At 63.7% G+C, this 11,670-nt stretch overlaps 1 protein-coding gene across 1 annotated transcript in view; it reads right to left on the bottom strand.

Annotated features, from left to right (window-relative positions):
• Positions 1 to 7,758: 7,758 nt before the first annotated feature.
• Positions 7,759 to 11,670, bottom strand: part of PHF2 (PHD finger protein 2) — a gene marked incomplete at both ends in the record, with an annotated part of 96,516 nt that continues 92,604 nt past the window's right edge. Inside the window, 5 exons of the mRNA XM_080708668.1 lie at positions 7,759 to 7,847; positions 8,275 to 8,644; positions 9,327 to 9,436; positions 9,722 to 9,817; positions 10,939 to 11,216. Coding sequence (XP_080564794.1) covers positions 7,759 to 7,847; positions 8,275 to 8,644; positions 9,327 to 9,436; positions 9,722 to 9,817; positions 10,939 to 11,216 — 943 coding nt within the window. The remainder of the gene's footprint in view (positions 7,848 to 8,274; positions 8,645 to 9,326; positions 9,437 to 9,721; positions 9,818 to 10,938; positions 11,217 to 11,670) is intronic.

The raw sequence follows: 11,670 nt of genomic DNA, 5'->3' as shown, positions 1-11,670 counted from the left end.
AGGAGGCCTGATAGCCTCTGACCCCACCAGGGCCACCCGGAAGCCTCTCCTGTCCTAACCCCCCGTGGCCAGCCCTCCCCACCCGGGCGCCTGCCCTGGGCCTGCGCACCCACGGGCCCCGCTGCTCCAGCCCTGGGCCCCACACTCTTCCCGTTGGCCCCGGTCACCTCTGGACGTCCTCACTGCCTCCGCCCTGTACCCTCCAATGTGCCTGGTCACGCAGTCCCCCCATGCTGGAGGCCCAAGGGGTAGAACCACCCCATCCCCCTGGCCTGGCCTCAGCCATATGCTCAGGCACGTAGACCAGCGAGAGGCCGGTTGGAGCCTCCAAATGACGCCCCATTCCGCTGGCTCTGGACAAGTTGAGGCAGGAGGGAGAGAGGCCCCGGATGCCGGACCCACAGGCAGTACTGGGGAGCCAGAGCAGATCGTGTTCCAAAGTCGAATTTGGGGGCAGTGAGGAAGGGCTGGCGGCAGGTCTGGGGTGGGGGGATGAGCAGCCCGAGGCCACCCACGGCCGACCTATCGCAGGAGGGCGGCCTCAAGCCCAGGCGACTGCTCTCAGACACCCCAGACCCTGGGCAGAGTCCAGACACCCACGACACCTTCCACCAGAACGCCCTTCCCAAGCTGGGCACGCAGCTGGCGCTAGTCATCCCGGTGCTTGGGAGGCTGAGACAGGAGGATCGCAGGCTTGTGGTCAGCCTCAGCAACTCAGCGAGGCCCTCTGCAACTTAGTGAGGCCCTGTTTCAAAATAAAGAACAAAATAAGGCTGTGGGTGTAGCTCAGAGGTAGAATGTTCCTGGGATCAATCTCTAGGACCACAGAAAGAAAAAGAAAAAAGAAAATAGAAATCCCTTCCCCACCCCGCAGGGAATCCGCACATCACGTGGCGTGTGATATCATGGGATGGACCGAGAGGCCAGCGCTGACCAGTGCGGAGCCAGGGGTCCCTTGCACACAGCGGGAGGCAGAGCTAAGCCGCTGGGAAAGTAACCGGGAAGGAGGGCGGGAAGGAGGGCTGCTATCCCAGGTTTAAAGGTGAAACAGCCCTGTCCAGATGATAAGGACCCCAGGCGACACCCAGTTAACAGGTTTATCTCTGTAATTCTGGCGGCGCCTGGGGCCATAGCCCCCGCCCCCACTGACTGATCAGAGTAGCCAAGACCCCCCAGGTCCTCTAGGCAAAGACATGGACTTCTAAACTGCAAAGGGAAGGGACCCAAGAAGGAAGGGGAGGGACGAGGGAGGGAATACGGTTGTATTCCTGGGCCTGTTGCTGCCAAAACCGACCCACAGCATCTGGGAATCCTGTATACTGATAAACCATTTCTCTCTGAGCGGGGTGCAGTGGTGCGCACCTGTAATCCCAGTCCTTGGGAGGCTGAGACAGGAGGAGCGCAGGTTTGAGGCCAGTCTCAGCAATTTAGTGAGGCCCCGTTTCAAAAAATATAAATAATACGAGCTGGGGGTGCAGCTCAGAGGTAGAATGCCCCTGGTTCAGTCCTCAGTACCACATGAAAAGAAGAAGCCAGCAACTTCAGGCGCCTCTGCGCTTATTAATCCGACCCAAGTGCACAGGGAGGCGGAGTAGAGGCCTGGCACAGCCCTGGGCAGCGCCAGCTCCGCACCCCAAGGTGGGGCAAGCCCGGCAGGTGCTGCCAGGCCGGGCACATGGCCGTCACTCTCGGGAGCTGCTGCACAGGTGCCCGCGGGGCCTCCCAGCCAGCCCCGGACGCGGGCGCCCTCCTCCTGCCCCTGCACAGCCGCTGTTTGGTAAAGGCCTTGGCAGAGGGCGAGGAAGCGCTGCGATTTTGAGATGACGCTGGCTAGATCTCGGGGCCCAGGGTCCGGCGGGGCCGGCGGACAGACGATTAATTACCGGGATCCCGCTTGGAGGCCAGGCGAGGCCAGCTGGGCCGGTGTTTACACGCGCGCCGGTCTGTTTGGGGCCCGCAAATCCGTGTCAGATGTTAATGGAACAGTGCCATTTTTCTGCCGAGGTGGCATTCCGGGGCTTGTTTGGATGAAGAGGCCGAGTGGTGGACTCGCGGGCGGTGGGCGGCTCACCAGGGAGGCCAGGGCTTTACCGGAGACCATTTGTCAGGCACAGACAGCCCGGCCGAGAGGCCCCACCCGGCGTCTCCCACCCCGGTCTGCCCCCTGCTCCCCCAGGGCGAAAAACTGTGTCACGAGAAAATAAAATAGAATAGAAAGGATTTGCTGCAAAATAAAAGGAAACCCCAAACCGGAAACGGCTCGATGTGAACTCGTTCAGCCAGGCGCGCCCTGAGGGCCTCACAGCCTCCGCCCGGGCTGCGGCCCCTCAGCCTCCACCCGTGCCTCCAGCCCGGGACAGAGTGTCCGCCACAGACGCTCGGGCAGGCCTGGCCATGCAGTGCGCGCCTCACAGGCCTTTAAGGAGGCTGGATGGGAGGCCCTTTCAGGAGGCTGAGAGGAGGGGCAGGGGCAGGGCACGCCACATCAAGAAGGCAAGTGGAAAAAGTGGCCCAGAGAGGGACGGTGGCCTTCCGAGGTCACACAGCACGCTGGGTGGGTGCCGGGGTGGGCTGGGCCAGTGGGCACCCAGGGGAGCTGGTCCTGAAAATCTCCGCAGAGGAGGAGGCTGTGGCTGTCCGGGGCCTTCACATGGGCAATTTCTTCCCTCAAGCCCCGGGTCTATCTTCTCATGGTCTCCTCAGGGAGGCCCGGGCCTCCACAGCCGCGCGCCAGCACACAGCAGGGGCTGTAGCCACACCACGCTCTAACCCAGGGCCCGGGCACTGCTCCGAGCTTACCTCGCTCGGATGGCTGGGCTTGCTACGTGGAGACCTTTTTCCTGAGGAATGGGAGCACAGCTTGAATTTCATTTTATTTTATTTTTGCTATTGAAGATTAAACCCAGAGGCAGCCCGCCTTAGAGCCGCACTCCTATCTCTTGTTATTTATAGGTCCTTGCTAAGTTGTTGAGGCTGGTCTCGAACCCGCCATCCTCCTGTCTCAGCCTCCTATGTGCGCTGGGATTACAGGCTTGTGGCAGATGCCCGGCGCTGGGGACTTGGCATCAGTACTGTCTTGTTCGAGCGTTGGCTGGGGCCCCTGCCAGGCCCCTCCTGGCCTTCCCATACACGGACCAGGAGGGTGGCGACCAAGCCAGCCGGCTGTCTGCGCCGAGGCTTCCTGTTCTGGGCTCTACAGTCTGGGTGCACGGGCTCAGGGCAGGATGCAGCGGCAGGACCCTGGGCGAGGGCCGGCAGAGGGTGTCACTGGACTCAACCCAGTGCTCCCCTCCCCTGGGCTTCACCCTGGCCGCAGCCTCCAGGGCCCGCTAGTTCCCACCTTTGTGTCCACACTGCTTCCCTTCCTGCAGGCTCCAGAGCTGCCCGCATGGCTGCCTTCTGCAGCAGTGGCCCGTGCCTCAGTTTCCCCAGCAGTACAGCAGAGGCTCCCCTAGGCCCTTCCTCTGAAGGCAGCTGTGTGGTATACAGACCTGCCATTGATTCAATTTCCTGAGTTTCTGTCCTACTGCCCCCAAGTCCCAGCCTCCCCAGCCCCAGGCACTACTGAATAACCTCGGCCATGGTTCCCGGCCCTGCCCTGCCCCCTGGTGTTCATTCCGGGAATTGCCCCTTCGCTCCCCATCTGGACCCTTTCTGCCCCGTCCAGGTTTAGTGACTGGCTCTGGGTCCAGCAGGGCCAGAGGACCTGGCACACAGGCAGATGGGACGGTGTAGACAGACCGAGCTCCCCAGCAGACCTGGAGAGATGGGCACGTGGTCAGGGCAGGGGGAAGCCTCCTGCTCGTGCCCACCCACACTCCGTCATGAGCTCCAGGGTCCCCTGTGCAGTGTGGGCGGCCCCGGGGCCCCCAGGAGCTCCCGGAGTTTTCCAGCCCTGCTCACCGCCTCGCGTACCGCGTGCCGTGTGCCCCGCATATGGGGCAGGGGGCTGACAGCTGGCTCTGTCCAGGGAAGCTGGCGCCTGCCTGCTTGAGCCTCAGTGGGCTCCTCTGCGCAATGGGCCCACGAGCCCTCCCTTGGGTCCTGTGATTGCGCTGGGGGACGCCTCTGGAGTCCAGCTGGCCTCAGGATGCCCAGCCCAGGGGCAACGGGCTGGCTCCTCCGCGCTGCCCACCGCCCCGGCCGCATTGCCCCGAGGCCGGCCGTAGGCACAAACGGCCAAGGACCTCCGAGGCCACAGCTGCTTCCGGTGCCTCTGCCAAGCGGGACCTCAAGATCCAGCCACGCATCCCATGGCCCCCGCTGCAAAGCCAGGCTCCGTGGCACACACCTACAATCCCAGGACTTGGGAGGCTAAGACAGGAGGATCGCAGGTTCAAGGCCAGCTGCAGTAACTTTCTGAGACTCAGCAACTTTGCAAGACCGTCTCCAAATAAAGAAGAAAAAGGGCCGGGGTGTAGTCAGAGGTAGAAAGCCTTACATTCTATTCCTAGTACCTAAACCGAACAGACAAAAACAGCTACAGTCACCCACCACCAAGGCGTGCGTGCATCCGCCCACAGCAGCCTGCGGGCGCCCATCGGTGTGGCACTGCGAGGCTGCATCCAGCGGTGCGGCCCAGGCCTGGGGCTTCCTGGGTGCTGGTGGCAGCGGCAGAAGCCCGGGTAAAAGGGCCGGGTCTTCTCTCTGGGGTCTTGCGGCGGAGGGGAGGACCGTGGGGGCCGGCGAGCCCTGTGGGTGCCATGGACCACCCTCAGTCAGGACACCTGCTGGCGCTGCCGCAGTAGGGAGAGGCAGAGACTCAGGAGGGCTCAGTGTTCCCGGCTGTGGGACGTACCGAGGCCCCCTCCCGGGTCCGTGGACACGCAGGCCGCCCGGTGGGTAGCAGGGTGCAGGGTGCGGACCCGTGCAAGGCTGGCAGAGAGCAGCGCCCACGGAGCCAGTCTGGGAGACTCGGGCAGCCTCTGGAAGCTTCTCCCAGTGCAGCCCCCGCTCCCTGCCCGTCCTCCCAGCCCAACTGGGGTGGCTCGGCTGCAGGGACTTGGGGTGAGGCTGGCCGCCCTGCGGTGGCAGGGGTGTGCCCCGACCTGGGGCCTTTGAGAAGCAGGGAGCTCTGGGCATCTCAGCCCAGGTTTGCGAGGCCCCTCTCCCCGGGGTGCAGGCCTGAGTTCCGTGCAGTGGCTGAGGGACCAGTGCTAGAGCCCCGCGGTCCCCCAGGGGCTCCCCTGGGCCCAATGACCTGTTCCGGATGGGGATGGGAACGGGGTCTCCCCGAGCTGAGAGAGGGCGCACCCAGGCCACCCCGGGCCGCAGCTCTTCATGCCAGTCACCCAGCACGCAGGCACCCAGCACCCGGGTGCGTCCTCGCCTGTGAGCTCCCTTCCGGGAATCTGCTTCCAGGCCCCTTAGGGTGTGGACAAGCAAAGCAGCCCTGGCTCAGCTACCTGCAAGCTGGGCCGCCGGGACTCGGGTGGGGGACATGGGTGGGGAAGGCCGCTTTTCAGCAATCAGGGCAGCCTGACTTTTTCTTCTTTTTTTCTTTCATTTATTTGTTCATCTGTTTGTCATTGGGGGTGGAGGCTGGGGATCGTACCTCTGAGCTGCATCCCCAGTCCTTTTTATTTTTTATTTTGAAACATGGTCAAGTGGCAGTCCTCCAATCTTAGATCCTCCTGCTTCAGCCCCCGGGTTCTGGGACCACACGCATGCACCACCATGCGTGGCCGGGCGGCTTCCATCTCCGTGATTGCCGGCTCTGGGCAGTCTTCATCACGGTCCTCGGCCCCACATGGCTCCCCTAGCCAGACCGGGCCTTGCCCCTGCCCAGGCAGCACCACCTGTGAGGCACGGTCCCGCGACAGCTGCCCCAACCCCGTCCTCTTTCCAGCCCCTCTGTGGCGAGTGGGCTGCTGTTCCTGGCTTGACATGACCCAGGCCAACCGAGACGGCGCAGCCCCGGGCGCTCCTGGGCCGGGCAAGACTCACACGCCTCGGGCCAGGCTGCCAGAGCCGGGGTCTCGGCGGCTGCCGCCCAGGGTCCCTCCCGCCAGTGGCTCGGGACCTGCGGCTCTGGGGTGCCACTCGAGGCTTTCCCGGGGGACCCTACGGCAGAGGCGGCGGATAAGGCAGGAAGGACACAGACATGGCTCTGTACAAAACCTGAAATATTTTTTACTTTTTTAAAACTTGGGCCTAAGTCGCCATAGGCCTCATGGACTCGATACGAGAGTAATATGAATTGGGAATAAAACACTTTAATAGCCACGATAAACTTTGTTAGAAATGTACATGTTGCCAAAATAATAATAAAATAAAAAGAGAAAAATAGAGAGGGAGAAGAGCTTGATGCCCAGGTTAGATTATATAAGTGTTCACCAAGGACAGGGGAAAGAAAAATGTAAAAACACCAGTTCTGAGTGGGCCTGGGCCATGTCCGCGGCCCCCAGCGGGGCGATGGGCGGGGCCCAGGCCGCTTCCCCTCGTGGACGAGACATCCGGGCAATGGGTATATAAACAAAGCTCATAAGAAATGTACAAATATAAAAAGCTACAAACATTAATAAATTACAGCATCACAAAACACAGAAGCACTTCACAAGGTGCTGGTAAAATAACTGTACCCCAACCCCTCGTCATACAAGAAGGAGAACAGAGCTGGTGTGAACGTCAAAGAGTCGCCTTCAACGCGTCCGGCAGATCTCGCGCGCACGGCGGCTGCTGAGAAGACAGCGGGAGGCTGCGCGGGTGACCCTTGTTTTTCAGGCAATACCTTGGTTCCTAAAGGAAAATAAGCACGAATAACAACGGAAGGAGGAGGAGGAGGAGGAGAGCGCCGGGCTCGCGTCCATCAGTCGGCAAAAAACGCGTAGAAAGGTGAACGGAAGGCTCTAGAAAGAAACTCCTAAAGATACTTTACTCTTGTAAAAAAGAAGTCATTTAAAAAGCTATTTACACGCTACATTCTATGAAAAATATGCTTCAGGAAATACATCTAAAATGAAAATACAGGATTGCCTGAGAAACAAACCCAGCCCCTTGTCCAGGGCAGACACGCGTGGGGAGACGGCCGCGGGCGAGGCGCCTGCCGGTGCGTGGTGTGTGCGTGCGGGGCACAGGTGCCGCCGGTCTCCCGCGTCCGCCTGCTGTCTCCGCCCGGCGGGCCCAGGCAGGGTGCCTTGGCCAAGAAGTGCTTCTGCGAGCTGGGGTCCTCCACGTGGTGTAGCCCGGCCCCCTGAGCCCCAAGACGTGGCTGGGTCCACGCTCTTCCCTGGGGACTCCACGATGGCCCCCGCCCTGGGCACTGGGTGCGCCGCCCGTCTGGCCTGCTGGCTGGGGAGCGCAGCCGACCTCTCCTGGCGGCCAAGTGCTCCTGGACTTGTCTGAGATCACTCAGGATCCCAAGGGGGCGCGGACCGCTTGCTCCCTCGTTCTCTGTGTCCTCTGCCTTTTCTGAGCTCCGAAGGCTGCCATCCTGCGGCCAGCTCGGACTCTGCGGCCGGCGAGCATTGGCTCGCTCCGCCTTCCTCGAAGGACCCACGCTCCCGTCAGAGCTGCAGAGGCCTGAAATCACACCCGCGCTCCAGGGCGTCCTGCAACCGGAGTGGCCCTCAAGCCAGCAGGGCTGCTTTTCAGGAACTGGTCACTAAGCAACTTGAGAAAGGATGTCCGTATTCAAAGCGAGGGCCAGCCTTGGGCTCTGGTGCTCGAGGGCCAGGCGCTCGCCAGGGTGGCAGCCGGGCACTGGGGCTGTGCCCCCGGTGAGCTCCTGAGCGCAGTGGGCAGGGCCTGGCCCGGCCTTCACAGGAGCAGCTTCCCGTTCCGGTGGATCTTCAGGATCCTCCCCAGCCGCTGCTTGGCGGTGGCCATGCCTTTCTTTGTACGTTTCCCTGGCGGGCGGGGACACAGAGAGGGCTGTGAGGGCAGGCAGAGCAATGCCCAGGCTGGGGACAGCGGCGCCAGGACCTGAGCCCGCCCCCTGGCGTGGCTGGACAGCGCGATCCTCGCCAGGCTGCAGGCCAGGGCGCTGGGATGTCACGGCCGGCCAGCTGGGCCCAGTCCGGCTGCTGCCAGCCATACCCAGCTCCCCCAGACCCAAGCGAGGACCCGGCCCCGACCCACTGCAGCAGGGCGCCAGTTGGCCCGAGACGCGCAGCGCCATCTCCTGACTCTCTTGACTTCTGCGGAGCCCACCTAGCAGGGCAGCGCGGCGGAGCGGACCAACTCAAACGGCACTGTGGGCGCCGCCGGCAGCGCCGTGCCATGGCGGGCCGGGCGGGCCTCAGCTCCCTCAGGGAGGGCGGGCAGGCCGGGTACCTTTGGCAGCGGCCGTGCTGCTGGGCGACGAGGCCGAAGGCCGCCTCTGTGTGAGAAAGACTCCTGGGGCCATGGGCTGGGCGGCGCGCCCGGGCTGGGCCCCTGCGAAGGCGCCGGCGGTATACTCGTGGTCGGCCAGGCTGCTGCTGTGTGACTCTGGCGGGGGCTCGGGGGAGCTGCCCTCCTGAGAGGCCTGGCTGCTGGCCGTGCTGGTGGAGGCTGGCGTGGTGGAGGCTGGCGTGGTGGAGGCCGGCGTGGTGGAGGCCGGCGTGGCGGAGGCCGGCGTGGCGGAGGCGGAGGCAGGCGGGGGGGCGGTGCTGGGGGTCAGCTTCCGCCTGCTGCTCTTTTTCTTCCTGCCTTTCTGCTCCTCCTTTGGAACACACGGCGGGCATGTCACCCTCAGGGATGCACAGCGGCTCGCCGTGACCTGGGCCCCGGGGCTCTCTCAAGACAAGGCTGGCTGAGAGGGCCACTGTGCTGAACTCGGGTGGCGGGCCGCCACCCGAACGCACCTGCGCTGGGTGGCAGAGGGGACAGTGCCGTCCCGGCCTCCGGGGAGGGTGCGGGCACTACCCATCACTAGCGCCCTGCTCTGAGCCGCAGGGCCCCTGGGTTCTAGGGGATTCTCAGTGGAATTGCCTGTTACTTCTGTGGTTCTGGGTGGAGTCAGGGCTGAAGCAGGGCTCTGGGGCTGCGGGACCCAGAGCCCAAGGCGCTGACAGGGTGGACGAGAAAGCAGGTGGAGGCAGGCCCTACGGCCCGCGCTGTGGGGATGTTTGAAGACGCCAGGTCCCCAGGGGAAATGAAGGGCCCCTCCCTGAGGTGCTGAAGGCAAGGGACCTGTGACCCCCGGTCACCCCATCCCAGCAGGAGGCGCCCGTCCAGGCTGAGGGTCCAGCCATCGTTCCCAGCTCTCTGGTCCCCACTGGGAATGTGGCGCCACTCAGTAATTAAATGTCCCTGAGCCTGACAGCCACAACCCAGGGGTCCACGTGGGGATGGGCAGAGGCGCCTGGGGAGCCTGGGCCTCGGTGGGTGACAGGGCCTCTCACCTGCTGGGACAACTTGGCTGCGGCGGCCGCCAGCCCGGTCTCGATGGAAGCCACTCTTGTCCCTTCCCGCACAGGCCTGTCCTGTCGGGGCACGGAGGGGCCGACCCTGGCTGCAGGAGAGAAGGACAGAGTTCAGCCTACTACCAGCCCTCCAAGCACGAGGCACGTACGAGCCACGTAGAGCCTGCCTGCCCCAGCGCTCCGTGGGCAGTCGGGCCTGGCAAGCTCAGCGAAGGCGGCAGCAGTGTGAGCAGGCCCCATGCCTCCAGCCCCGCAGCAAGCGTCCCTGGCCATCAGCAGGTGAAGGTGACTTCAGAGAGGAGGACAGCATGCCTGCCAACACCCCAGGACAGACAGGCCGCAGGCAGGGCCACCACAGTCGGCGCCCACGCTACCTGTGGGGCTGTAGGGAGCGTCGTCTGAGCCTTTCCTCTTCTTCGACCGGGACTTGAAGACGGGGTTGTCTTCGTCAGACTCCAGGGAGGGGTACACTGAGGACGGAACAGAGGACGGGCTCCTGAGTTGCCGGCACGGTAGGGAGGGGCGAGTGGAGGTGCCCGGGGCCAGGACCTCACAGGTGCGCGGTCACACAGCTAAGCTGGGGCGTTGGTGGGTGCCGGCAGGAGCCCCCAGACCTGCCGCCAGCGAGGCTCGGCAGAGGGCCCTCTACACAGCAGGAACTGTCGCTCCACTCACCTGGAACCCCGACGCTGGCCGCCATAAAAGGGCCAGCGCACACCCCACGGGAGCACAGAAAGTGGGGTCTCTGAGCAGGGTTGGGCCCTGTCCCAAGGCTCAATCAATCCACCCTCCAGATGGCTTCCGGGCGCTCCGAGTCATAGTGGCCAGGCCAGCCTCTGGCTGTAATTCCAGGCTCTGGGCTACACGCAGCCGTCCAGCCCAGGATCAGTGAGTCCCCGCAGGCACAGCACACCTGAGTCTCCGGTGCTGTGGACATGGGCCCTTGCTCTGGAGCCTGGCCTGAGCCAGACAGACTGGTGTGGCGGGCGGTATAGACTGTCCCCATGCAGGAGGCTCTGCCGACTCCTCCCTCTTTGCCTAGGCCATCCCGGGCCTCAGCTGCCCCCCACCTTACACACAGGCAGTGATCCCCAAGTCCCTCACTACGGCGTGGCAAGAGGGGTGGGCGCAGGGCCACGCGGACCCAGGCGCTGCCTCGGCTGCTCTGTTCACAGCCGCTGAGAGCTGGGAGCCCAAGGGCAATCCTGTGTGCAGTAGCGGGAATATTATTCAGCGTTTAGAAGGGAAAGGAGTGCTGACACTCCCTGCAGTAAGGAGAAGCCCTCAGGACACGAAGCTGCCTGAAGTAAAGCAGTCGCGAAAGGCCGTATATGATCTGTGTCCAGAGCAGGCAGACCCAGAGACCCAAAGACTGACACTTTGTCAGGAGCTGGAGACGGGGAGGGGCGTTAAAACAGGAACGGAGTCTCCAGGGATGAAATGGACGGTGGCCCTGGCTGCACTCCTCGAAGGATACCAAAGGCCCGAGCTGCGCGCTTTTAAGGTGGGCTTTATGGTCTGTAATGACGCCTTGAAATAAAGAAGGGTGCCAGCGGGCGCAGCCGGGGAAGAGCCCGGCCGGCGCTCTCACCGTAGTCTGAGTCCCTGAAGCAGGCGTCCAGGTGGTCCTGCTCCTCCTCCTCGTAGTCGTCCAGGCCCACGCTGTTCTTGGCGGTCCTCTTGAGCAGTCGCTTGCCGGCGCTCCTGCTGCCGCCCCCGTTCTTCCGGGCACCATGGGCCGCCAGCGAGCCGCCCTTGGCCTGGCCGGTGCCCCACGCGGTCTGCAGGCAGGAGTCCGAGGCCTGCAGGTTGGCCATGGACAGCATTCCCTGAATGGCTTCCTGCGTGCTGGGGGAGGCCGGGGGCTGGCTGGGGACACAGGGACACAGGGACTCAGCCACAGCCTCAGCCAGCGCACACAGCCCATGACACCCAGCCCAAAGTCCTAGCTGGCACTTGGAGCACAGACCACAGCCATGGACAGCGGCCCAGAGCCTGCAGCCTGCGGCTCCATGACGGGCCCAGCGCGCAGCCCACGGCAGATGGGTGCTGGCCTGAGCAGCCAGCACCGGGCACTGGAGCGAGGCACAGGGCCTGGACTCCCGGGCAGCCCTCTGCTCAGCCAGCCACACTCCAGGCAGGGCTGGGGGCCTCAGGACAGAAAGGGGTCACAGAAGGCAGAGAACAGGGAAGGTCCAGGTCACTAGGCTGACCATGCTAGGCTCCCAGGGCCACACCGTGCTGGGTGGTAAAGGCCATCAGGGCCACCTCCTGGATTCCCAGGGGCTTCCTGCCCTCTCCCGTGGGCCTGAGCTGGCCCCCC

Source organism: Muscardinus avellanarius, assembly GCF_963383645.1.
Source record: "Muscardinus avellanarius genome assembly, chromosome: 13".
Taxonomy (NCBI): Eukaryota; Metazoa; Chordata; class Mammalia; order Rodentia; family Gliridae; genus Muscardinus; species Muscardinus avellanarius.
Note: the sequence above shows the minus strand (reverse complement) of the source record. Positions and strands in the feature narration are given on the sequence as shown.